Genomic DNA, 24,572 nt, shown 5'->3' on the forward strand with positions numbered 1-24,572 from the left:
AGCTGCTTGCTGGTGAAAAGGGCCAAGGCACATAGGCTGTGGATGGGCAGAGAGATGTAGGAACAGAGTTTTTTCTTTTTTTCTTTTTCTTTTTTGATAGATGGATGCTAGGCAGTAGGAATAGAAATACAGAAAGAGGACACTGGTGCATTCAAGCAAAGAAAGGATTTCAGTCAACCAATGCCGGCGGACGAGGCATTCTTATATCATGCGCCGTGCGAGAGACTGTGACCAAGTGGTTTCGATCTGAGAGTAAGTTTAAGCGGCCGGTGGCTGGCTGGATTCCGAGACACCAACTACTGTATGGTATGCTGGCCGCGCAGAGTCTGATGCCCAGTGTCTAATGTCGCCCAGAGCGGTATAAAGAAGAACCAGACAGCTCCATGGGGCGGCGCAACCAGGACTACCAATGCAGGGAGCTCGTTGGTCTCGATGCCGGGTGGTTTTACGCGACAGACCGGGTCTAATGACTCCCCCAGTTTTAACGTGAGAGAGGTCGCAATACGGGGTGCGGCCGGCGACACGCAAGACGCTGCGCAATTTAAAAAAGAGCACAAAGAAGAGAAAATAAAACGCCGGTTTAGCCCGCGGTTGCGGCGCAGAGGAGTGCGGCTAGTAAGCTGATGGCAGAAGGGGAAAAAGGAAGCAGAAACAGAGGCGAGAGTTGAAGAGTGGAAGCGAAAGTTGATGGTGAGAGGAGGAAACCAATACACAGCTCCCGCTTAGCACCAAGGTAGGTACCTAGTAGGTGCTAGCGCTGTTAGTCAGGACCAGGTATCGATATGGGCGTTTGAATCAATATTGAGCCGCTCAGAGCCGCTCAGCGCAGCTATTGGAGGTTTTTAGCATCAGTGCTGCTGTGATGCGATGGTTTTGTCCAGTGCAGCTCGAATGCATCATATGCTAGTAATATGAGCGCCTCTCCCATTGCATCAGCATCACAGCCAATCAGACTCATGATACCATCTCTCCATCTCCATCTCCCTCTTCTTCCTCCTCTCCTACTCTCCTACTCTCCGTCTTTTCTTCCACTCTCCTCCCACGTCAAGTTTAGCGCTCCATTGGCGTATCCAGTAACTGATAGCTGATATGACACACTTGACCCCTTGGGCTTCTTTCTTCCCATTTTTTTCTTTTTTCTTTTTTCTCTAGCCCCTCTCACTAAATCAGTAGTGATCAGGGTTCAGCCTCGTTTTAGAACCCCCACCAACGCTAGCCGCATGTTCATAGGCACAGCAATAATAAGCTCTAGCAGTAGAACTACTTTTTCGGCCCGCTGCTTCTCTAGATTCAGGTACCGAGCAGAGCAATGAGAGAGCTCAGCGGCCCATTGAGCTCCTTGTACCTCATGTGCACACAGCGTGGCGAGTTATGGATTGATAGTATGTGGATGTGAAATTGCCGGCCTGGGTACTCGTTGGTCGATGCCAGAAGAGATACCTACAATGTAGAGAGAGAGGGGGGTCTTCAAGCTTGGTGATTTCCTCTCGGCCGAGACTTGAGCCCATCACCACCACACATAAGATCACACCACCTCATCTCACCGTCTTTCAACAGGCTGCCCTCAGGCTGCCCTCAGCCTTTTTCTTTATTTCTTTTTTTCTTTCTTTCTTTTCCCCCTTCCCCTTGCTCTTTTCCCGTTTGTGTAACATTCCCCCCGTGCACGCCCAACAGCTGTGGTGGTCTTCTCTGCGCTAGTGTCACCATTAAATAAAGCTGCATGCGCCGATGTGCTGGCACACCATGTTGCTGCGTACACTAACTAGGTAGCTGCGCTGTGGTGGCGGTGTGCGACGAAAAAGAAGGAAGAGAAGGAAGAAACGCAAAAGCATGGACATGCCTCCTTACATATACCCGAGTAGGTACACTGGCAAGGTGCTTTTGGCCAAGCAATAGGTCGGCCACCTTTGCCTCGTAGCTCGCCTCCTCCCTTGTCCAATATCGACGAGTATGACATGGAGGTCTTTTGCCTCGAGACACCATCGGGGGAAAAGACATTAAATGATGCAAACTTCTCGAGATCCATGGTCGCTGCCCCTTGCTGATCAGGTCAAGCATCGGATACCTCTGTAGCAGCAGTACTGCTCCGTGCTCGTGACAAACGTTGTAATCCAGCCATTAAGCCGCGAGCTGCAGCACCATGCACTGTACAACAGTCTGCAGAGCTACCTAGTACTTAGTTAGTAGCCGGGCTGCATTGGCTGTCTGGACAATTCAGGCCCTGCAAACAATTGGCGTTGCGGCCGGGGATACCAGGCGACCATCCCCAAGCACTTCTGACGCGACGTGACATCTGATGAGCGCCAGCCTGCTTTTCCTGCCATCATTTGCTGCATGTGCAGAGTGGTAGGTACGAACAGCGCTCCATGTAGTAGTAGGTACTTGACACTCCAGAGTCCTGCTAGGAACAACAAGGCAATCCATCTGCTTGCTTGCTTAGCGCCCAGCTTCCAGCGGCGGGAATAAGAGCAAGTACTAAACCTACATGTGAGAACAGCTGACCGGTCACTCCGGCGATAGCAGCTGCAGCATTCATTCGTCCACTGCATGCGCCTCCTCTCATCAATCAATAATTTGTATACTTCATCATTTTTTTTTTTTGCCATGGGTATCAATCTGTACTCTGTCTGTATTGTGCCCACTGTTGTGCTGGCGCCGTGGCGTGTCTCTATCATGGCCGCGTCTATCATCCCAGCGCTCCGTAACCCCCATGCCGATGGCTGTGAATAGACAAGGATGCTGAGATCGATTCGCATTTCGGCCATCGCAGAGTATCTTGCTACCTCGTACACTACGCCTGGTGGCCTCTAGCGGCGTCGTTGGGGCTGGTGATTAAGCCGTAGCCCCTGTCCACTCTCTCCGAGGGAAAAATACTGCCATCGGCCGTTCGAGCGCTCTTCCCGAGTGTTAGTTCGCGTATGGCAAAATATCTACTGCACTCGTTTGCTGTAGCTATCCGTGCCTGTGGTTCGTTGGACTCTTAGAAGATGGATGCTGATGGTTTCTCAATCCCACGACGGTAGTGGACAAGGAACCCAGCACCGATCTACCCTTCTTGGATGGCACCTGTCGTTGTAGGCCTTTTCTTTCTATCCCTATCCTTCTCTTTCTTTTTGTATGGTGCTTAACCCAAACGGAATCGCCGTAGCACTACATAGCTGTGGTAGGTAGTACGCCGCTGGATAGCATAGTGAACATTCTGCTTCTGTAGTGCCGTTTGCTGTCTTGAGTTCTCCTTCCCCTTTTCAACGTAATCAACATGTCTCATGCTGATCTTCTGCTTGCCGTACAAACACATACAGTAAAGCGGCTTTGAACGGAGATTTCGTGTCAGACCAATCGCATCCCACATTGCTCCGTGGAGGCGCTTCGGGGTGCCACGTTTCCGGGCCAGAGGCAAAAAGATGCCTTGCGTACGGAGCATTTCTATTCTTGTCCAACGACATCTCACTAACTGGGGTATCCTCGCTAATTTATGTAGTACCAGTAGTAATAGTAGGACTACTGGTACTCGTGCCAGCCGCTTGGAAGCGCGTCTTGTCTCATCACGTCACTCCCGTTAGAGCCTCACCCACTTATACTGTCAAAAAAAAAAAAAAAAAAAAAAAAAAAAAAAAAAAAAAACAACAACTTTGTCTCTCAAGCTGAGGAGCTTTGGGACTGCTCAAGCAAATTTCCCTATAATAAAGCCGAGCAGCACTACGCCCACTGCTTGATAACTGTCTGACTTTTGGAGTTGAGTGTGATGGGTTTCGGCTGTGGCGTACATCCTTGCTCACCGAAAAAGAGAGACAGAGACGCAGAGAAACGCAAGGCTCTGGCTGAATGTGTCCCGGTGCCCAGCTCTGATGCCCATGCCCAAGCACCTGTATCCGGACCAGCTGCCCACTAGCAGTGTCTGAGACATTGTGAATGCTTGGAACATGACTGACGGGGCGGGGGGGAGGGTGGGGAGTTGGAGGAGCTGCAGGGAGCATCAAGTTTGACCCAAGCTGTGATGTAAGTACGTTGAGCTTTCATTGTTCTCCTCTCTGATTGTCTTTGCTGATTTGTCGCCTGATTTTCTGATGGGTCCTGTTGGCTGCTTCAAAATCCAAGTAGCGGTAATCGATTACGCAAAATCCGGTGTGGCTTTCTGCCAACTCTTTTCAGAAGACTAGAGATGTCTTTGGCCAGAGGGCTTTGAATCTATGCTATTTGCTTCTGCTGAGAGATGGAAGCACCTCACGCAAACCTCATTCGCCAGTGGCCGTTGCATAATTGTTTAAAGAATGGTTCTCATATTTAGACAGGCCAGATTTTGGAATTGTAGAGCACCACAACTGCAGTCTTAGTCCTTTGCTATTTGTCTTGGCGTCCCTGGTCGAGTGGCCCAAGGGCATCCGATTTGATGAAAAGGAAATTTGGTAGTATTAGTATTTTCAGGGAAAAACCATGGTCCATCCAGATGTTTAGGAATCCTTATGCAAAATAACTAGAAGTATGGAGAGCACTGTTAAAGCCGTTGCAAGCAAGTAACCTGGAGTGTACTCTCATGGCTTCTCGACGAGTGGAAAAGTGGAAATAGAGATGGTTTGATAGGTAGCTCATTGCATGCGATGAACAATACCTCAGCATCCCGTCTCATGAACAAAAAAAAAAAAAAAAAAAAAAAAAAAAAAAAAAAAAAGAAGAAGAGCGGATAGCGGTATGTACCGTTACAAAAGACTCCTCTTGTAGCGGTTGAAAATCTCCGCCTGTGGCAACACGAGGCGTGGACGTAGAGCTAGTAGCAGTAGAACATTGTTCCACTTCCACTCAATTCGCCGGCATAGAGCCATGAATCCTTGCGAAAGTCCAGAGTGTTGTACCCCATACCCATGTTGTTCTCTGTATAAACCACTGTTGATCTCAATAAATTTCCCATCTTAGGCTCATCCGGCGCGAATCAAACATTATCCGAACACGGTGTTGCTGCCCCATGATCAACCAAGCATGAACCAATCGGCAGACTTCTTAAGCATCCGCAATTTCGGACCAAGTATCAAGCATGGGGCGTGATGCTCATAGGGAGACATTTGGTATGCAAGACTTCTGATTCGATATCCTATGGATTTCTAGCAAAAGCAATACAAACCTGATGTAAGGGGGGGTTGAACGACTTCGTAGAAGTACATGGTATTGACTTCCACCACCCAAACGGTCAAGTTATAATTCGCTCTCAAGCACTGCAGTCTAAATTAAGACTGATAGTTCCAATGTTAGGGGTGCATCCCCAGAAAAGAAACTTCTTAGCCAAGTCGGCCGCTCAGGGATACTGCACCTGTATACACTTTCGTATAAAGTACGTGGAGAAGTAATGGGTGATAGTTCGAGCATGATGCCATGATGCCGTGTTCGAAGTTGTCGGGTAGAGAGGGTGGAGGGCGGAGGGCACACCTGTCAGGCAGTCTATCATCGAGATCCTTGGATCGATCTTTGTTCGAGCCCAATGTGCTTGAAAACCACCTGTGCTCACAATGTATGTTTTTCGGACTTTTGTTGGGCAGAGAAGAGCTAGCTGTAGTCTAGCAGCTCGCCATGAATGCCACAGTAAGATTTATGCCCGGGCACAGAGTACAAAGAGCAAGATCGCTTTGCTCCCACGATACTAAGAAGCTTTATCAAAGAGGAGATCGAGCTCAGGCCATGAAGCGTTTCTCCGCAATGATAACGGGCATAAAAGTTGCGGCGGGGCTCGTAGAGAAGGAATGATTAGTGCCGATTTATCACCAGTATATCGTAAAGAGGCATATGTGTGCCCATGGCCTGTGTAACAAGAACATGCAGTCTTCGGCCAGCATCAGACATATCTGGTTGGCAATGATTTGCCGCTTCCCAAATCATAGTGCCGTTCAATATCACATAGAGGTAGCTTGCTCAAAAGGAGCAGTGATCAGCCAAACCGGGGCATAATCCTAGCTGTACCATTACATCGGCCAAGATTATTTCGTATTATACATACGATTATGGCAGGCTGTACTCTGTTTGAGCATTGTCTTCTCACTAGAGAAGGATAGGCCATTCCGTGCCCGGAGTTTTCAAGTCGAACCACTGGTGTGATTGCTGTGGCTCGCGTATCTCATCTGCTTGCTTTTCACCCGTGGACATTAGACAGAGCGGCCGGTGGTAAATACCCTCCATGAACCAGGGGCCGCAAGAAGGCGGTGGCTCTGAAGTCAAAGAGAAAACTAACAGCGTGCAGGAAGTATTTTGTAGACAAATCTTGGTAGATGAATGCCGGAATGTGGGGTTGTAGCTGGCCGTTACCACGCCACGGCGTTTTTCTTTTTCTCACTTTTTCCTTTGGGCCCTGGCGTGATGGCAGTAGGGTGTAGCGGTAGGGGCAAGAACCTCATAAACTGTGGAAAGCCAAGACACTGTAGATAAAGCGACTGGCTTAAATTGAAGGCAGGTGCTTGGCTTATTTCCTAGAATCCCTTGACCTGCGTGGGGGTTACCAGCACTCACACTGAGAGTTCTAATTTCTCATGTCATTAGCGATCTTGGCCGTAAGTACAGCAACTTGGGATGGAGGCTACTCTATCTGCTGTACATACATGTACCTAGCCGATGGTGCCATAGCAGTTCATTGTACATATATGTAGTCTGTACCACGGAGGTTTAGCACCGGTACAGCGTCTCTGCAGAGACAGATGTGTGAAGGATCCAGCGGACGAGGAGCTTTTATTGACTCCAGTCCCTTGCTCTGATGTTCAGCTCTCGGATTTGGCAGGCTAACAGGGCAGAGAGCCGGGGTTCTTTTGCCTACCGCATATACAAGTCAATTCGAGGGTGCAAGACAAGGCATCAGAGCCGCAGTTCCGGGTGTTCACTCACTGATACAAGGAATACCACTGGCCTTCCAGGGCACGTACTTTGTTAGATGGAGCCTCTCCCCTTTCTTTTTGTTGTATTCTCGACTGCTGTTACGGCTGCTCCCCCTCCATCACGTCGACCGGTCAGCACGCTAGTGGGGCCTGTGTAACAGTGTGGCTCGCAAAATGAAAGTTGCCGGCAGCCAAGCTAATGCTGCTGCAAGAGGCTGGAGGCCTAAGAGCTGTCAAGGTGCATCAGGCCCTGACCATGTACGTGATGCAAGGAAATGAAGAAGAGGGAGAGAGGGGGGGAGAGGGAGAGTTGCGGTGCTGCTGCTGCTGCTGCTTCTTTTTTTTTTTTTTCGAGGCCCTCTGGTGGCCCACGTGCATGGGGGCACCCATTTCCTCGCCGACCCAGCATAGGGCACGCTTGCAGCATGTATGCTACTGTGCAGTTGATGAATCAGGGCCTCTCGCCCAATTGGAATAGCATGACTGTTGGATGGCGTGCCGGCAATGCAGGAAGGATTGAAGACCAAGGCAAATACGCCGCAGTTGAGAGGAGGACGTGTAGCGCTGGGGAGCACCGACTGTCTCAGCCTGGTAGTAGGCGGCGGCAGGCGGCAGCACGTTGACCCTAGTCCTACTTACATTAGCTGGTACTACTACCTCCTATCATGATACCACTAAGTACTACCTGTGTCCCAGTATAAGGCGTTTTCTCATTGATCGGCTGCTTGCTGGCCAGATAAAAGGCTATAAAAGACATGGCAGGCCGTATCAAGGCAGCTTGGATACTTGCTCCTTTGCTGATTCTCGAACCATTGCGTGAGAGCAGGTAGGACCAGTATCTCTTTCGCTTTATTGAACCGGCTTTGATTATTAGCCTTGGACCAAAGATCTGTACTACCTGCGATGGTACTCGGCATCATACCTACCTAGTAGTGGTTGATGTTGGTTAGTAAGTACCTATAGTAGGTGCCTATATTTTCCTATACACCAGCTCTATTCTCATTCTCTCCAAAGCATCCAGTCATATTCGCAGCCTTCTCTAGCACTACCCTTGGCCTCATCGGCCTCGCTATGGTAGGATAAGGGCAAATCATCAAACAATTCTTTCTGTGTTTTGTATTTTACTTCTAAAGGTACCTATGATACATTTGCGGCATGCCTACCAGCATTCATGAACTCTGCTAATATGATATGCTAGGCAAACATGACTTCTTGCGTTTCTCGGCCATCCCTTCAGATGGCTGCCATCTTCAGCTGTGAAATGTGTTCTGAGGCCTACGCCAGTCCAGCAGACTTGGACCACCACCGCCAAATTCACGACATTGACAATGATCCCGGTCGTATTGCTGTCTCAGTCGCCTGCAACACATCCAAAGCCAAGTTGACCACTGTTGATCAAGCCTGCACTGGGAAAGATGTTGCTACTCCAGCCGTTACTACGCGCTGTTTCTTCTTTTGTTCTACATGTAATACCCGGGTGGAATCGCCTCGCAGTCTGAGAAGGCACAACGAACAGTTCCATCTTAGCAACATCAAGGCTTTTGTGGATGAGAATTTGCCCGGCACGTGTCAGCGCTGTCACCGCCACAGCATTGAATGTGACTGCACACCTCCCTATCAGTCAAGCGTTATGAGTGATACATCTGAGGGCTATACGCTACCAAGCCTAGAGCTGTCTTGGAGCCCTGGTTCGGCTTCCGGATCGTCTACATCTCAGGAACAATCGCCTACCAGTCCTGCCCAGCCCTCCAACTCTCTCCCGTGTTTGGCTGCTACTGTGTTCAGTCCTCAATATGTTGCTCATATGCCGCCTATTCCAGAATCAGATGCCATCCAGACAGGTGATGTCAGTTGGATTGACTTTCTAGCTCCCGTCGAGCGACGCGAACCTTGCGTTGAAAATGCTGGGTTTGAAGACTCCAATTTTTCCCCGTTAACCGATCATTTTTGGCAGAGGCCGGTTGATATGCATCTCAGTGGCTACAATTCTCCAGGAGATGTGCTAGCTGTATCACTGGAAAGTCTAAGGCTTCTATTTGATGCAGGTGGCGTTCCACGTAGATACGAAGCGGTTGAAGAGCAGACTATATACCTCCCTGCGATGAATCTGCTCAACCAGCTTTGCGCCAACTACTTTGTCCACTGGCAACAGAACCAGCCCGTCTTTCATTTTTCTACGTGGAGTTTCATCGAGTACCCTATGGCGCTGGTCAGCGCAATGGCTTGTGTTGGCTCGATCTTTTCGAAGGACTGTGAGGTCATACGACAGGCGAGTTACATCAGTGAACGATGTACCTCGGAAATAAACAGTCTGGTTAGTCGTTTCATCGCGTGGCTCAACTCCCTCTTACAAGTACCGCATCGCCTACTAACACCTAACAGACCAAAGCTCCTTTTCCGCAATACCGAGATACGGAGTATATAGCTGCTCTGTGTATCCACCAAACATACTTGATTGGATCAAGCCACGATCAAATCCATCATCATGCAGATAGAGTTCGCAGTTACATGATTCAGGGTCTGCAACATCAGAATCTGCTGGGACCCAATGCCTTGAACCCAGGCAATATATTACCTCGGCCTTCTTTGGATCCTGATGTGGTACACAAGGAGTGGCGCGCGTGGGCAGACCACGAGCAAAAACTCAGGGTGGCTTGGATGGTGTTCGAGTACGACTGCAGCCTTGCGCTCCTCACTGGTCGTCCTTGTGCTATAGCGCTGGGACATTTACCCAAGGTATTTCCCTGCGAGGATGCACTTTATAATGCCCCCAACGCGTATGCCTGGGCCGAACTCCTTTTGAGTGACTCGAGTCTCCAAGGGCCTTTGGTATCCAATGTCATAACCCTTGCGTTGGATAGACTCAAACTTCCTCACGCAGTGTCTTCATGGACCAAGCGTCTTTGCGCGCATATCTTGGAAAGACTCCTCAGAGGTCTTCTAGATCCTTATCAACGGACCATCACAATTGCGAGTGCTCTAGAAATCAACTTACATTTCACCTCTTCTCTCTCAAGCATTCAGATGCAGCTGCTTTGGAGTATCAGCTTTTTGGGCAAGTCGGCCTCTATATATCACCAGTCGCCCGCCGCCATTAACATCACGAGGGACGCCGATGATTTTAGGTAAGTTTCTCTCAGCTTTCGTCAACTGAACATTCCATCTCGTCTGGGTCCTCGCTAATCACACAATCCATAGCTTATCATCCAGACTGAAAGTGATTCGCCATTCTGACCACTTTGGTCTGTGCACTCGCATCTTGTACACGATAAGGTTCATCACTCTCGCAGCCATTTCGTCCCCGCCGTGTAGCTATCACACAGAATTGCCTTTAATGCAACAACGGCTTATTCAAGAATTCGCCAACGCCCCGTATCACGCTCGGCTGTATGTCTATAACGCAGGGCAGATATTCAGAGTTACCAGAGAGAATCCACTCGTAACGCCGGTCGACTACCTGCGCATCTTCACAGCATATCTCGCCATTCTTGCATTTGTCAAGTATGGCCCCTCTTCAGAAAATGACATGTCCGGCGGCGATCCATTTCAAGCAGATGTATTTCCATTCTTCCCCACAAGTAGCGACAAATGGCTTGAGTTTGGCGGCCCGGCTACGATCGGCGACTGTGGTGTCTTTTATCCCGGGTGCTCGACAGAACAAATCATGCGGGATGCGAGCAGTCAGCTCTGTAGCTCATATGGCTGGAAGCTGAAGAGGAGGTTTTATCATGTTCTGGTTCGCTTTAACGCTCTTGGAGCGCGCCGTGATTGATCTGTGAATGAACTGGCCCCCTAGTAAGATCCAGCGTGAGGGAAAAGGGCCACTAAAGCCCTACAAACTGCTCTAAATAGACTACATAATTTCTGATTGGGGAAACGGAGATGGAATTTGGGATGCCATCTACTCTTTGATGTACACTAGACTGTAAGAATCGCAATTCAGGGACAAAATGAAGGGGAAAAAGGAAAAGCATGTGGGATGGTAAGGTAGATGGTCATTACAGCAATTGGCGTTGTTCGTTTTCTCTTTTAAGGTATCCACACACTCTCTTTTACTTGTTTATTTCTAGCACTGGCACATCAATTTCTTTGATTGAAATGTGGAGTATGAATCTTTACAGCGTGCCATATTTGACGGATTCAGTGGATTCAGTTTGTGACTTGATATCTTGATATTTAACAAGCGGATGTTGATCATTTCGGTCGAGCGTGGACGATGCAGCACAAATACATGTACCTAATATTAGTATCTCATGAAATCTTATTTCCGTGTAATTTAGTAATGGTAGCTTTTGAGTGGTATAGCTTTGTTGGCGTTGTATAGCTAGGTATGATCGATTATAAAGGGTTTATACGAGCTACATTTAGGACCCTGCATATACATGCACCAATCACCTCAAACTGCTCAGCGCTTAGCTTTAATGTCTGGGTAACTGTATGTGGTCGGCGCGTAACACATTTAGCTGGCTGCTGCAATCCTCAAGCAGCATGTGGTTAATGACTTGGCAACCCGTGTTAATGGAAATTTTTTTTTTTTTTTTTTTTTTTTTAAAAAAAAAAAAAAAAAAAGGTCTTGTCATAGATCTCGAGGCTTTAGAGCATGCATAGAATGGTTGTTATGAGAGCCAAGGCGGTTGTCGCCTTTTATACTGCTACAAGTTTATCAAACATACTAAACAGTTGACAAGCCGACAACTCATCACTCCCATGAATTCTGAAGCACTGCTACTTCGAGGCGCCGATGCAATTTAGTTTTAGTAGCAAAGTGACGGTTATTCATGGACATGATTATACCGTTGGATGCATGTACATGTATACATCTGCACCCCGCAGGCACTGGTAAGCACTGCCACGACGAAGCCAGGAGTGGTGGCGGGGTAGGTGAACGAACATGAAGCCTTCATTTTCATTTCTCTTCTTTGGCACTGCAGTGGATTGCCTATTAGTGAGCCAACACTTGAAAATCGAGTCCCGATGGCTGAAGGTACAATCTACACACGGGTATACTCAGAAAGGAGCGCCGGTAAACTCAGCTCCGGCAAGAAACCCACAAGCAATGCATTAACCCACGCTGAGCTCCTCGGCGAGTTTCTAAAACATGCGAACCGGCACAATAGAGAGCCGACAGCTTTGATCTCGGTGAGTAGCCGGATCATCGATACCATCCAGCGCGCTTTCAAGAAATACTATGCATACGACGAGTCGCCAGAAGATATCTGGATCGCTTTCATCAAGGCCCCGGCCACTGGACATGAGTCTCCCACTTCACTCCATGCGGCACAACACTTGGCAGAGGAATGCGAACCCGAAACACCAGGTATATTCCGTTACGAGTACATTTTCGAATGGGTAATACCCGGCAAATACGTATTACATAAGGTCTCTTTGCAGACCCTGATGGATCGTGGGCTCGACTGGGAAAAGTATGTTTTCGCGGGTGACGACGAGATTGTATCGGGTGACGACGACGACGAGATTGTATCGGGTGACGACGACGACGAGATTATATCGGGTGACGACGACGATAAGATTGTATCTACCTCGAAATTGCGAAAGCGCGTTGCTGCGGCTCTTCTACCTCAACAAGCATGGCGTGACCCTTGGGGAGTCGGTATATGCTTGACGCTTTTCGCACAAAAATTCGGAGCCAGGGCCCCTCTCGACTGGGTTGCTCACCAACTATTCTTCGACTGCGTGAGTACAAAGGTCCCGATAGATGGTTGTGTAGTAGTGGTAAAGAAGTATGGACGTAATTCTTCAAACATGGTTGATTTTGATTTCTTTTCTGAATTGGAAGATGGAATTGATACTGCTTTGCATGAATGGTGGCTCATGGATACCGAATTCTGTCTCGACTTGAACGAATTCGATGAGTGGCGAGCTGAGGAGGAACACGGGATCATCCAGGACGAGAGCGACTTCTGGGAAGCTTGGTACTATCCTGATTTTGATGGAATAGCCGAGGAGCCTTCCGAAAGGGAAAGGCTGGCACGGGATGAGGCATGGGATAAACTATCGGCCAAGCATGAAAAGATTTGGCAAGCTATTGAGGCGAGAGCTGTGGCAATAGGGCTGTGATGGTATTTGAAGATGCGTGTGCTTATGGATAAAAACGCTGGCTTTGTGACTTTGATCCCGTTTGCCATACGTAAACATGAATCAGACCCATAATGGCCCCGAGAACGTTTTATATGCTATTGGTTCAGTGTTGTAGTACGTAAGTTGAACTAATTTCTCACAATGCTAGAGCTTGAGAAATTCGCGTTGAGCAACAGCGCCAAACTGGTGCAATTGATGCTTCTTTTAGCTTTTGGCTACACTATAGGCACTTTCCCAACACACTGCCCATGCTCGACTGCCTGCGTGGAAAAGGAACAGAAAAAATAATAAAATAAAAAACAGCTCAATCAAGGCATCAACAGCCATGACGATCGATTAGTTCGCCTCGATTCTTGCCCCTGTCCGCTGCACCCATCCGTCCTATATCCGGCGCTGTGGTCGGCCCTGCAGCTGGCCCCGCGGGGGGTGGTGGGGTAGATGGAAGCTCTAAAATAGTTCAGCCGTAGTTGCGCAGCCAGTGAAGGCAGCAGGCCTTGGATTAGCATCCATATGCTCATACAGCAGCAAGTCTAGGGGACATGCTCTGCTGAGCGCGCAACTGGGTTCACTGCAGGACGGCGGAAACACCAAGAGCAACGTACATGCAGTAGTACGACAGGCAGGTTCACAACCATCTTACCATCTTCCTTGCAGTTCTGCGCAGCATCTGGCCGAAGCGGGGCCTCGACAGACACCATCGACCGTGTGGCGGTTCCCCGGAGCTAGCCAGACGTCAACTCCACGCGGACCACCGAAACGAGGGAGAGAGGCCGAAGTCATTTCGGGCTAATCGCACGTCGCGGGCCGAATGAATGTCCCTGGTCCATCCGCAGGATCGAGGGCGGTGACGAGATGGCGAGCATGGCACGGCAGGCAGTTCCGTATAGACATGTGGATGGGTATATATATGTGCCTACCTAAGTGTGCGAGCAGGAATGAGAGGGCAGCAGGAATGGCGCTTCTTTGCCGCGAGCCTTGCACGAGCCTCGCATAGAGAGAGCGTCGACGCCGGTCACCCACCATGAGACTCGCACAATCGTCCACAGCCACTGCACTGGCGGCGGCTGCGGCCGTATCGGCGGCTTCATCTTCATACGACACATGCGTAAGTGCCAGCCCGTCTCCCTCTGCCTCTCATCACTTCTCCATCCTGAAAACACACGATACTGACCAACCCCAGTGCGCTCGTCTCGCCGCCGCTCTCGGCGACGACATCGTCACCACCACGCCCTTCGCCGAGACCGACTACTTCTCCATCCAGGAGTCGTCCCTCGTGCCCGCCTGCATCGTCCGGCCACGCTCCGCACAGCATGTTAGCAAGGCGGTGACGATCCTCACCACGTCGCGGGTGCCGGGCTGCCAGTTCGCCGTCAAGGGCGGCGGCCACACACCAGCCGGCGGCTCTGCCAACATCCAGGGCGGCGTGACCATCGACATGAAGTTTCTGAACGCGACGGTGCTGAGCGAGGATAAGACCTCGGTCGCCGTCGGGGCAGGCGCCGTCTGGAACGATGTATACGGCTACCTGGGCGATTTCAATCTCGCTGCCGCTGGTGGGAGGAACGGCGGCGTCGGTGTTGGTGGGCTGCTCCTGGGCGGTGGCATCTCGCATTTTTCGCCGCGCGTTGGATGGGCGTGCGATACTGTTGTTGAGTACGAAGTATGTGCACTTGTTGCTTCCTCCTGTTTGCTGTGCTTTCTAACTTGCCAACCAGATCGTCCTCGCAAACGGCACCCTCGTGACCGTCTCTGGGACCAGCTACCCCGACCTGTATCGCGCGCTCAAGGGCGGTGGAAACAACTTTGGCGTCGTCACGCGCTATACGCTGACGGCGTTTCCGCAGGGAAACATGTCGGTCAACACAATTTCGTACGACGTATCCCAGATCGGTGCCGTGTTCGACGCTTTCACCGACATCGCCGCCTCGCCAAACTTCGACCCCTACGTGTCCCTCCAGACGGACCTGCTGTACGTCCCAGCAGCCAAGGCATGGTCGGTGACCAGCTCCGCCAGCTACACGAAGCCCGTGCTTCACCCAGAGGTGTTCAGCGGCCTCGAGGCCGTGCCAAGCATCTCCAACACTTCCGAGATCACGGCCGTGGCAGCGCTGGCTGCGGAGAATCCCACTCCACCGCTGTAAGTTAGACATCGCCCCAAGCTATGTGAAGAGGATGGATATATCTAATGCAGACCTTGGTGGATAGGAACTGGCTCTTTGCCACGCTAACGTTCGGGACCTCGAGCGAGACCATGCTGGGCATCTTCAATGCTCTAAACGGATCCTTGTACGACTTCAATCCCGCCGGTGGTGTCACATGGAGCTTTGCCTTCGAGCCCCTTCCATCTGTGATGCTTTCGCATTCCGCCGCCACTGGGGGAAACGTTCTCGGGTTGGAACCCGAGGATGGCAATGGTGTCAGTAAGTTGCTCCGCCCTGGAATCTTCTCGCGCCATGTACTTGTTGTACATGCACTCACTATATACTTGCCCATGGGTCTGACTCTGACACCAACAGTCCTTCTCGTGTCTGCCCTCTGGCCGAACTCGAGCTCCAACGACTCCGTCTACCGGAAAGGCCGAGACACATTTGCGGCTATCAAGGCGGTCGCCGAGCGAAAAGGGATGCTGCGGAAGTTTGAGTATCTAAACTATGCAGGCCCGCACCAGGCACCGCTGGCTTCTTACGGGACGGACAACCTGGACTACCTCCGCAAAGTCAGTAAGAAGTATGACCCGACCGGAGTATTCCAGCGCAAGGTGCCTGGCGGCTTCAAGTTGTGGTGAGAGTTTACGTGCCAAGGGACAAACGGCGTGACTGCTACAGCAAGTTACCAGTTAATGGTACAGATATTATACTATGGACTGCTCAGCAAGCCGCAGAGTCGATATCGGGACCACAAGTGTATATTACTGCGGATCTCAATCTATCTCAGAAATCTGTCTGTGGTTGTAATTCATCTTTGGCAAAATTCTCTTCTAATTCTTGATAATAACTTGACATTAGCCGCTTGTCCCAATAATGCTGATACAGTTTCGCGTATCCTATTTTCCAAATCCAAGACTCAAATTATAGAGCGAACAAGATCCAGCGCTCCGTTTGGTAACTTTCTGTTTCTTAAATAGCCTTGCCGCTTTTATTGCTCTACCAAGGTCTTCAGAGTCTTCAGAGTCGTTACAGTCATCAAATTCCCGTTCCACGAAGCGTAGGTACGCAGATTGATGTGACTTGTCCCAATTCTTAAAAAGTACCGAGTCCTGTCTAGACGCATAATATTCTGTCAGCCTACTTAATGACTGTACAACCCTTGTGATGTAGTTGTCTTGGCATGTGCCGACATAGTACTGCATCCTTAAAGCCTCGTTTTCAATTCGTAGAGTTTTCCCAACAAGACTCCCGTTGTCCTCGATCGCCAAGGTCAGAAGGCGCTCGGAAGAGTTGGTTATGCTAAAATTATAGCGTTAATATTGCCAAGTTCAATTCGAGCACAGTATTGTACGTACTGTATATGGCTAGATTGTATATATAGTATATATAATATAGTACTGTGCGAAAGCTACTCTATTGCATACAAAGTATCTGTAGCTATTTTAATACCAATTTCGCCTTCCACTACATGGCATATATGTAAGTACTATAACGCAACTTAAAACTGGATTATCCTATAAAAGGTCAGGGTTGTTTATAAATTTAGTTAGCAATAACAATGCGCCTAGCTAACATGCCTCATTTGTAAACGCTTCAACCACAATGTAGTCATTTCAATACGCACTCTTTATTCCACAATACACACAGACCTCTATTCACACATACTCATCCAGCAAACACTCTCACTCATGCACTCTGTACCAGGACCAATATCCTAATAATCCTCACAAATCTCATTTACATCTCCCTTATAAATGCATCTCTCTTCCTCCCTATTTTACCCTCCACATCTACATCCACAAGAGCAATCCTCCACAAAACCAAAAAGAAGAAGAAGAAAACAGCAATCGTCCACCACAACCAATACAATCCTCCAAGATGCGTTTCTCAATCCTCCTGGCTATTATTCCCCTGGCTGCTGCCGTAAGTTACAAAAGCGCTAAAAATTCATATCTCTACCAATTTCACTCACATAATTTTCCTAGGCCGTCGTGGAAAGAGGCAACACGGGCAGCTGGGAAGAGGCTCTCAATGAGTGCACTGCCAAGAGGGCACACTGTATTAATGACGGCAACTCCGTGGTTGATTGTCTCAGAGAATATGGCAGCTGTTTGGTAAAGCAGGGTTAAGCGATCCCAGTGACGTCCGCCATGGTCCCCAACACAGAATCATATGACTTTATATGGTTCAGGCGGTGGTCATTGCTAAAATCGATGAGGGTTGATGTTTCTGATATGCCCAGATGCACCAGTAAGGAGAAAGTGAATTGGGGAGGGGTGAAATCTTGGTATTAAGAAAGAGCCCACGACTCAGTAGAAAACCTAGCGAGGCAATACAATTTGTGTTAATAGGAGATGATGTGCTTTTCAATTTTCTGTAACTCTACTTGTATTCAGCACTGCCACGCAGAGATACTGGATAAATCGGTTACAATCATCCATGATGTGGTGTATAAGAGAGATTAGCCTCAACGGAACACAACAAGAACAGGGCGTTCGTCTACGCCCGGTTAGCTCAATCGGTAGAGCGTGAGACTCTTAAATGGACACACGTTCTGTAATCTCAAGGTTGCGGGTTCGACCCCCGCATTGGGCTTTTCCTATACAATTCAGAAGATTGAGACGGCGAACGCCAAATTTTTTTGCTCCTTCCTGTGTCATGTCTTTTTTTTTTTCCTTCTATTTTTTTTCTAGTGTGGATTCTCTTCTCTAAGCCGCTGCGCTAGCCAACGCGCTAAGGGTCCTGCAGCCAATTACAGCAGATCCATTCCTGCCGCATTAGGAGCGTCTTTGGCTAAGGTAGCCGCTAGCTCTCTTAGTGCACGTCACTGAGCAAACTAACCAAGTTAATTCCCCATTTATAAACTTCAAGCAAACCCTTTAAGAATAAAAGAAGAGAAAAATTTTACTCGCTATAATTATAGCGCCTTTGGTGGAGATGGCCTGCTATCATTACAGCGGCTGGTAGTAAGTAATGTAAACGACAGTCTGCAAATGTCTGGTTTTATCTTTATGCTGGGATACTATACTGCCTTTAAGAACCAGTAACTGTTGACTATAGAGTTATATTATACTTCTAGCTGCCTACTGCAAGCATGTATATTAGCAGAAAAAAGCAATATTATTTAAAACGCCAGCTAGTTAACCTGAAAAAGCAAGATTATAAATAAATATGCTATCTAGGATGCTTACCAGCACTAGTTTTAAGGAGCTGGTCTTCCTAAGAGTATAGAGACAGACTCTGGCTGACTGCCAGTAAATTAAATAAACAGGATCTAGATAGACCTTGATAAAAAACTGTAATTTATATATATATTTACCATGTTGGAGAGTGCAAGGACTCTAGGAGCTTTAAATGCTAATGGTCTTTTCTAGGGTAGTATAGATAGGCATAAGTAAAGTATATATAATATTAATGCTAGATAGAATTATAGTTTATATACCTTTATAATATAGCTCATCTAATATTTCCATCAAGCATCACAGGGAATACTTAGTCTTATTATATAGCTAGATGAAAGGCTGAATATATATATAGCTTCACCTAAAAATTACATTAGCTATTAGAAAGTGCAGTTAGGCAATGAGTGGCTGGCCAAGTACATCTTTATTGCTCGACGGATATATATCGCCATTTCCTTATATATAACGCTCGTAACTTCTATATATGTGTATAATAGGTAATATCAAGTGCCATACTTGACCTAGGACATAGAAGCTCAGACCTAGATTGACGCTGCAACCTCTTTCGTTCGTTCTCAGCAGCCAGCGTGATTGCTGGCTAGCGCAACAACTCGGCAACAAGCTAGTATAATAGACTACGCCACTGGAAAATGGACTAAAAAAATTTGCAGCATGGACAAAAAATATGGCATTCGCCGCTTCAATCTTTTGTTATAGGAAAAGCCCAATGCGGGGGTCGAACCCGCAACCTTGAGATTACATCAGAACGTGTGTCCCTCTTAAGAGTCTCACGCTCTACCGATTGAGCTAACCGGGCAATGGCGAATGCCCGTCTTTGTTGTACGCCGACTGCATATGTACTATTATAAGCACTCATGCCAACCCCCAGGTTTTAGCAATAATGAAGCTCGGCCAGATGCTTCAAGATAGTATGCAATACCTGTCTCTATCCTGCTAGGGCACAGGGGCTTCAGGGGTTTGTAATACAGCCATCACCACGGCTAGTATGTGACGGCGGTTGAAGCAAGATTGTGGCCGTCTACGTGTGCACTGCCAAGAAAAGAAGCGGCCATCCCGGAGCCTCAGAATCAGTTTGTCTTAACGAAGAAATCACAGGCCGTTTGCTACCTTACGTGGCATTGTGTGGTAAGTGTATCCAGTGAGCGCCCCGGAGCTGCCAAAATACAATAAACAATAATTATAGTCACGTTATGCCTGGCATCTGCTGTCTAAAATTCCCAAGAGAGAAGAGCTATATCTATTCATACGTTAGGCAGAATTATAATGTGTGCTCAAGATAAGTTTAAAATGGCAGAGTTATCTCTAATGCGAACCTAGCCTTCTTCTGAAAACTGGAACATCAAGACACGACCAAAAATACTACCTATAACAACCGTTGATCCAACTACAACTGAAGCCGTTGGTCGATACTCCCAGGGAAGCCAAAGTAATGGCTTACTATCTCTTGTAATCCAAACACCGTCTTCATGGATTCCATAGCCAACGGAATCTACAGAAACTTCAGACACTGGACCATTGACGACTGGCCCTGAATCCAGATCTAGAATCCCCAAGTTAGTATGAAGGCGAGACTCCTTCTCTTCATCAAAGAAAAGTTGAGTAACTACACCAACAGGGAGTGTTTGGAGGCATATGCCAGTGACTGTATCCCAGATCTTGACTTTTTCATCTCTTGATCCTGAAGCCACCCGCCTCCCATCTGCTGAGAGAGCCACCGAATTCACCCAATCACGATGACCCTCAAGTGTCTGAACGCATACTCCTGTGGCTGTATCCCAGATCTTGACAGTTCTATCCTCTGCTCCTGAAGCAATCTGCCTACCATCTCCTGAGAAAGTCACTGACCTCACCCAATCCTCATGCCCCTTGAGTGTCTGAACGCACGCCCCAGTGGCTATATCCCAGATCTTGACTGTTGAATCACACGATCCTGAAGCCACCTGCCTCCCATTTATTGAGAAGGCCACTGACTTCACTCGATTACTATGACCCTCAAGCGTCTGAACGCATGTCCCAGTGGCTACATCCCAAATCTTGACTTTTTCATCTCTTGACCCTGAAGCCACCTGCCTTCCATCTGCTGAGAGAGCCACTGAATACACCCAGTTACTATGACCCTTGAGCGTTTGGATGTATACCGTAGGCGCTATATCCCAGACATTAACCGTTGCATCATCTGACCTTGGGACTGCCTCTGATCCATTTTTTGAGAGAGCCACTGGATACACCCAATCCTTATGATCGTCAAGTGTCTGACCATATATGCCTGTAACTATATCCCAAATTTTGATCGTCCCGTCAATTGATCCCGAGGCCATCTTATTATCTATCAAGACAGTGATAGATGTCACCCAGTCACCATGGCCCTCGAGTGTTTGCATACAAACACCCGTGACCATGTCCCAAATTTTAATTGTCCCGTCACTTGATCCCGAGGCCAGCTTATCATCTGTCAATGCGGTTATAGATTTCACTGATTGACAGTGGCCCTTGAGTGTTTGCACACATACACCCGTGACTATATCCCAAACCTTGATTGTCCCGTCATTTGATCCTGATGCCAGCTTGTTATCTGCCAAGGCAGTTATAGATTCCACCCAGTCACCATGGCCCTCGAGTGTTTGCACACATACACCCGTATCTATATCCCAAATCTTGGTTGTCTGGTCATTTGATCCTGAGGCCAGCTTATCATCTGTCAATGCGGTTATAGATTTCACTGGAAAACGATGGCCCTTGAGTATCCGAATGCATATGCCAGCAGCCATATCCCAGATCCTGACTGTATTATCTAATGACCCTGAGGCAAGCTTGTTTTCTGTCAAGGCAATTATAGAAGTCACTGGTCGACTGTGGCCCTGGAGTGTTTGCACGCATACACCCGTAACTATGTCCCAGATTCTGACCGTAGCGTCCCTAGATCCGGAGGCCAGCTTTTCATTTTTTAAAGACAATAATGATAGAGAAGAATCACGTGCAAGCGTCTGGAGGCATGTGCCCGTAGCTATATCCCAGATCTTGATTGTTTCATCGTTTGATCCGGTGGCCAGCTTGCTATCTCCTAAAAGGACAACACAATTAACTTCGGAGCCATGGCCTTCAAGGGTTTGTAAGCAAGGACTCCAAGTGTAGTTCATAATAGGCCTATTATGAATCCAAGACGGGAGATCGTTGTGGAAGAGTTGCCGGACTAAGCTTTGTATCGGACTAAATATAAGAGCAGAAGAGTATATTTGAAGTGGTGCCATCTCGATAGCTCTTAAGAAATACAGGACAAATCGGTACCCGTCGTGTAGAAAACGAATCAACTGTGTTTGAGATGATTGTGTCTAAAATGGTGAGTTTATGGACGACACGAATGCTGATAAAGTATAGACTAACCTTTAATAACTTTTCGAGTCTCGCTATTGAGATGACATTGTCTGATATCTTCCGCAGAAGGCTCAGAGCCTCGAGCCAATGGAGGAAGTGCGTGTGAAGAAACACAGAGACAGGTCCGTCGTCATTGAGGTAGTTCTGACATATGGCACGGTCATTATGCGAGATTCCGTCGCAGAAATGATCAATCCAATGGGCACAAGAGTACCGAATAGCAGCCAAGGGATCTGGATCTGGAGTCTCAATCTCATCAATATGCGAGCCTGGATGTGGAAGATGATAGATGTTCTTTTGCAAGACTAAAGTCATAGCTTCAAGCGAATGAAGAAAGACGGTGGAATGAACCTCGTGCAAGCCAGATGGGAATATAATAGATTTTGTTGATTTGCCGACTAAATGGTCCTTTGCCGACTGATGAACAAAATAGACTGTGCCATCACGGATTGTCAAAAATGAGCCGCATTTATTGACTAATCTCTCCAGCATCCGATCATCGATCCGGTCACGGTCAAAGCGAGCTAGAATTCTTAGCTCTACCAAGCTGAGAGGTCGAAATGTTAGGGCCGCAACCGAAAGAATCTTCTGACATAATTCCGGAGAATCTCCTTTCAGCTTGACAATATGATCCACCATACGGGAGTAAAGGGCCGTTAGATTGCTTGGCATCTCCAAAAGAACATCTAAGATATGTGAAGGATTCACGTACTCGGCATCTTGCCTATCGTGGAGGTCTTTGACAACAAGTGCGACCCAAAGAAAGGTACCGTTGGCTTTTTGCTGCATTTGATGCTGGATCTCGTTTTTTAGCATGGGATATTGCTTTATAAGATTGAGTTGTGATATCTCATGCTCAATGTAAGCATCAACAGCGCGCGATACTAAATCGGCGTTTACTTCGAGGCTGAGGCTGATTCTCTCAAGGCCTCCAGATCCAGCTAACCGACGCTCAATCTCTGGCCAGTTCCGGCTTGAAACAAGCCACTTGACACGAGATGAAGTTGACAGACTCTCGACAACAAGATCTAACAGCTTTTCCCGATCAGAAATACACTCGTCGAGAGCATCAATGAGTAGATAGGCATATGTCAGAGCCGGATCTCTCAGCATATCTGAAAATATTTCCGACAGAGCAAACCAAGAATTTACTCCTGTAAAAAGCTCTTTACCAGATGCATCGAATCTGCTGCGAATATGATGCATAAGCGCCGGCTGCTGACCGACAAGCATGAACATCAGACCCCACACTACAGCATTGGCATTGTTAATGCGTCGGTCGGTCGCTTGGCAGAAGAAATAAGATACCAGGCCAGAGGAGGGCGACGGCTTGCGCAACTCATTGGCAATTCCGCAAAGAAGCATGGTTTTACCCTTTCCCGGATCTCCTCTAATCCAAAGCAGCCGTCTCTCTGTATCATCTCGCCATAGTTGGAAATCAGGATTATCTAAAATCCAACGGTATGACTGCTCCAGAAGACCTCCTTTTGTTTTCTCAATGCGTTTCTTGTCATAGCTCGGGTCGGTGATGCCCATGTCTTTGAAGCACTGTAAATCCTCTTTGGTCATTTTCTTTTCCACATACTTGGCAAGCTGTTCAAGATTGGCATTCATTTTCTCTTTCCGATGCACGTCGGAATCTTTGTAAAATATGGTTTCGGCTTTTTCAATGGCTATGATATCACCATCCCAATCGTCCAGTTTAGCAAGGTCACGTAAGAAAACAAACCCGCGACTCTTGTAGTAAGAACAAACGCTTTTCATCTGGTATAGGAGTAAAATTTTGTAGAGGCCGATAAGTTGGACTTCGAGCCCTCCCTTCATATTGGAGAGATGGCTGTAAGCATTGGTATTCTCTGTTAGAATAGTTTCTGGTAGCTCCCAATACCACCCCATTCTCCGAACAACGTATTCTATACCGTCGCGATTGGCTTTAGTTGCACTCGTCAAGTTACAAAAAAGCTAAGAAACACGCTACAGATTAGCAAATATAGACTCTCTTATTGCATTGATAGATACACAGTCGTACCTCTAGTGCCACACATACGCCAGTCCAAGCAAGAGCAGCTTGTGGAATGGTTTGGATTGCGGAACGAATGACCTCTTTGGCAGACATAACAACTTGCATACCTTTGTCGAGGCTTTCTTTCATCTTCGCTTCTCGTTTTATCTTGACCAAACCGGACGTGACAAGCTGCTCCATTTGGGCCCTTCTAGCACCTGGATCGCCTTGTGCAATTATATTCTCCTCATCCACGTCGCCATCAGACTCTGGATCTCGATCGCAGAGATGGCAAGAAAGAATCTTTTCGTATGCGTCAACCAATGCAGCATCATTTACTTTCAATTCGTCATATGCTAGATCCCAAAGGTGCTCTGGTGACCTTGAGGATCTGTCCACGATGACCAAGGCTGGTTCTAGCTCAGGCCGAGCGTTGCTAACCGCTATAAAAGATGAAATGGGAGCCGGAGATGCATCTACGCTGGTTGAAGAGGCTGGTATGGCGTTGGACAGAGTGGATGCGTCTGCCTGATTGTTGCCACCGTGCTCGATCCCTTCAAGCTGCCCACTCGGACGAGGCGTTCCTTTCAGACGGCGAATCCATTGCCTAACAGGCATGGCAATTGCTAGGAGTGCAAAAGATGGCTGCGAGAACCAAATAAACAATTTTGGTAGAAATGAAGTCGGTCCATTAATAGGATTAGCACCTGGAGATGTAATGATTGTGCGGGGGTTCTTTTGGGCAACAGCTGGGCGCATTCGCATCACGCGTGTGTACCTTTCAGGCAAGCGGGGAGCCAAGAAAACACCTGAGGAAGGAATACCTGTTACAACTACAAGCACCTGCACCTTTATCATTACACACACTGCCTAATTACTGCTGCTTCTACTATAAGCCACT

General features: G+C 48.0%; 6 protein-coding genes and 2 non-coding genes across 8 annotated transcripts; 5 read left to right on the forward strand and 3 right to left on the reverse strand.

Annotated features, from left to right (window-relative positions):
* Positions 1-5,125: 5,125 nt before the first annotated feature.
* TrAFT101_000720 (uncharacterized protein) lies at positions 5,126-7,197 on the reverse strand. The gene is made up of 3 exons (XM_066126131.1): positions 6,859-7,197; positions 6,579-6,786; positions 5,126-6,499 (listed from the first exon to the last, which is right to left on the reverse strand). The coding sequence occupies exons 2-3, from the start codon at positions 6,599-6,601 to the stop codon at positions 6,313-6,315; spliced, it is 210 nt and encodes a 69-aa protein (XP_065982230.1). The 5' UTR covers positions 6,602-6,786; positions 6,859-7,197; the 3' UTR covers positions 5,126-6,312.
* A 457-nt stretch (positions 7,198-7,654) lies between these two features.
* On the forward strand, positions 7,655-11,164 carry TrAFT101_000721 (uncharacterized protein). Its single transcript, XM_024903291.2, has 5 exons — positions 7,655-7,810; positions 7,863-7,981; positions 8,047-9,162; positions 9,231-9,973; positions 10,047-11,164. Exons 3-5 carry the CDS (start codon positions 8,053-8,055, stop codon positions 10,618-10,620), a joined length of 2,427 nt encoding a protein of 808 aa, XP_024764938.2. The 5' UTR covers positions 7,655-7,810; positions 7,863-7,981; positions 8,047-8,052; the 3' UTR covers positions 10,621-11,164.
* Positions 11,165-11,759: 595 nt separating this feature from the next.
* TrAFT101_000722 (uncharacterized protein) lies at positions 11,760-13,068 on the forward strand. The gene is made up of 2 exons (XM_066126132.1): positions 11,760-12,296; positions 12,345-13,068. The coding sequence occupies exons 1-2, from the start codon at positions 11,823-11,825 to the stop codon at positions 12,924-12,926; spliced, it is 1,056 nt and encodes a 351-aa protein (XP_065982231.1). The 5' UTR covers positions 11,760-11,822; the 3' UTR covers positions 12,927-13,068.
* Positions 13,069-13,486: 418 nt separating this feature from the next.
* On the forward strand, positions 13,487-16,022 carry TrAFT101_000723 (uncharacterized protein). Its single transcript, XM_066126133.1, has 4 exons — positions 13,487-14,052; positions 14,128-14,607; positions 14,663-15,084; positions 15,153-16,022. The coding sequence occupies exons 1-4, from the start codon at positions 13,969-13,971 to the stop codon at positions 15,730-15,732; spliced, it is 1,566 nt and encodes a 521-aa protein (XP_065982232.1). The 5' UTR covers positions 13,487-13,968; the 3' UTR covers positions 15,733-16,022.
* A 950-nt stretch (positions 16,023-16,972) lies between these two features.
* Positions 16,973-17,223, forward strand: TrAFT101_000724 (uncharacterized protein; the record flags this gene model as incomplete). Its single annotated transcript, XM_066126134.1, has 2 exons — positions 16,973-17,017; positions 17,080-17,223. 2 exons carry the CDS (start codon positions 16,973-16,975, stop codon positions 17,221-17,223), a joined length of 189 nt encoding a protein of 62 aa, XP_065982233.1.
* Positions 17,224-17,597: 374 nt separating this feature from the next.
* Positions 17,598-17,689, forward strand: TrAFT101_000725. The gene has a single exon. It is a non-coding gene; the product is annotated as a tRNA-Lys (tRNA).
* A 1,308-nt stretch (positions 17,690-18,997) lies between these two features.
* On the reverse strand, positions 18,998-19,093 carry TrAFT101_000726. The gene has a single exon. It is a non-coding gene; the product is annotated as a tRNA-Lys (tRNA).
* A 412-nt stretch (positions 19,094-19,505) lies between these two features.
* Positions 19,506-24,391, reverse strand: TrAFT101_000727 (uncharacterized protein). Its single transcript, XM_024899216.2, has 3 exons — positions 23,699-24,391; positions 21,679-23,631; positions 19,506-21,626 (listed from the first exon to the last, which is right to left on the reverse strand). Exons 1-3 carry the CDS (start codon positions 24,287-24,289, stop codon positions 19,611-19,613), a joined length of 4,560 nt encoding a protein of 1,519 aa, XP_024764941.2. The 5' UTR covers positions 24,290-24,391; the 3' UTR covers positions 19,506-19,610.
* Between the last annotated feature and the right edge of the window lie 181 nt (positions 24,392-24,572).

This window comes from Trichoderma asperellum, chromosome 1, assembly GCF_020647865.1.
Source record: "Trichoderma asperellum chromosome 1, complete sequence".
Classification (NCBI taxonomy): Eukaryota; Fungi; Ascomycota; class Sordariomycetes; order Hypocreales; family Hypocreaceae; genus Trichoderma; species Trichoderma asperellum.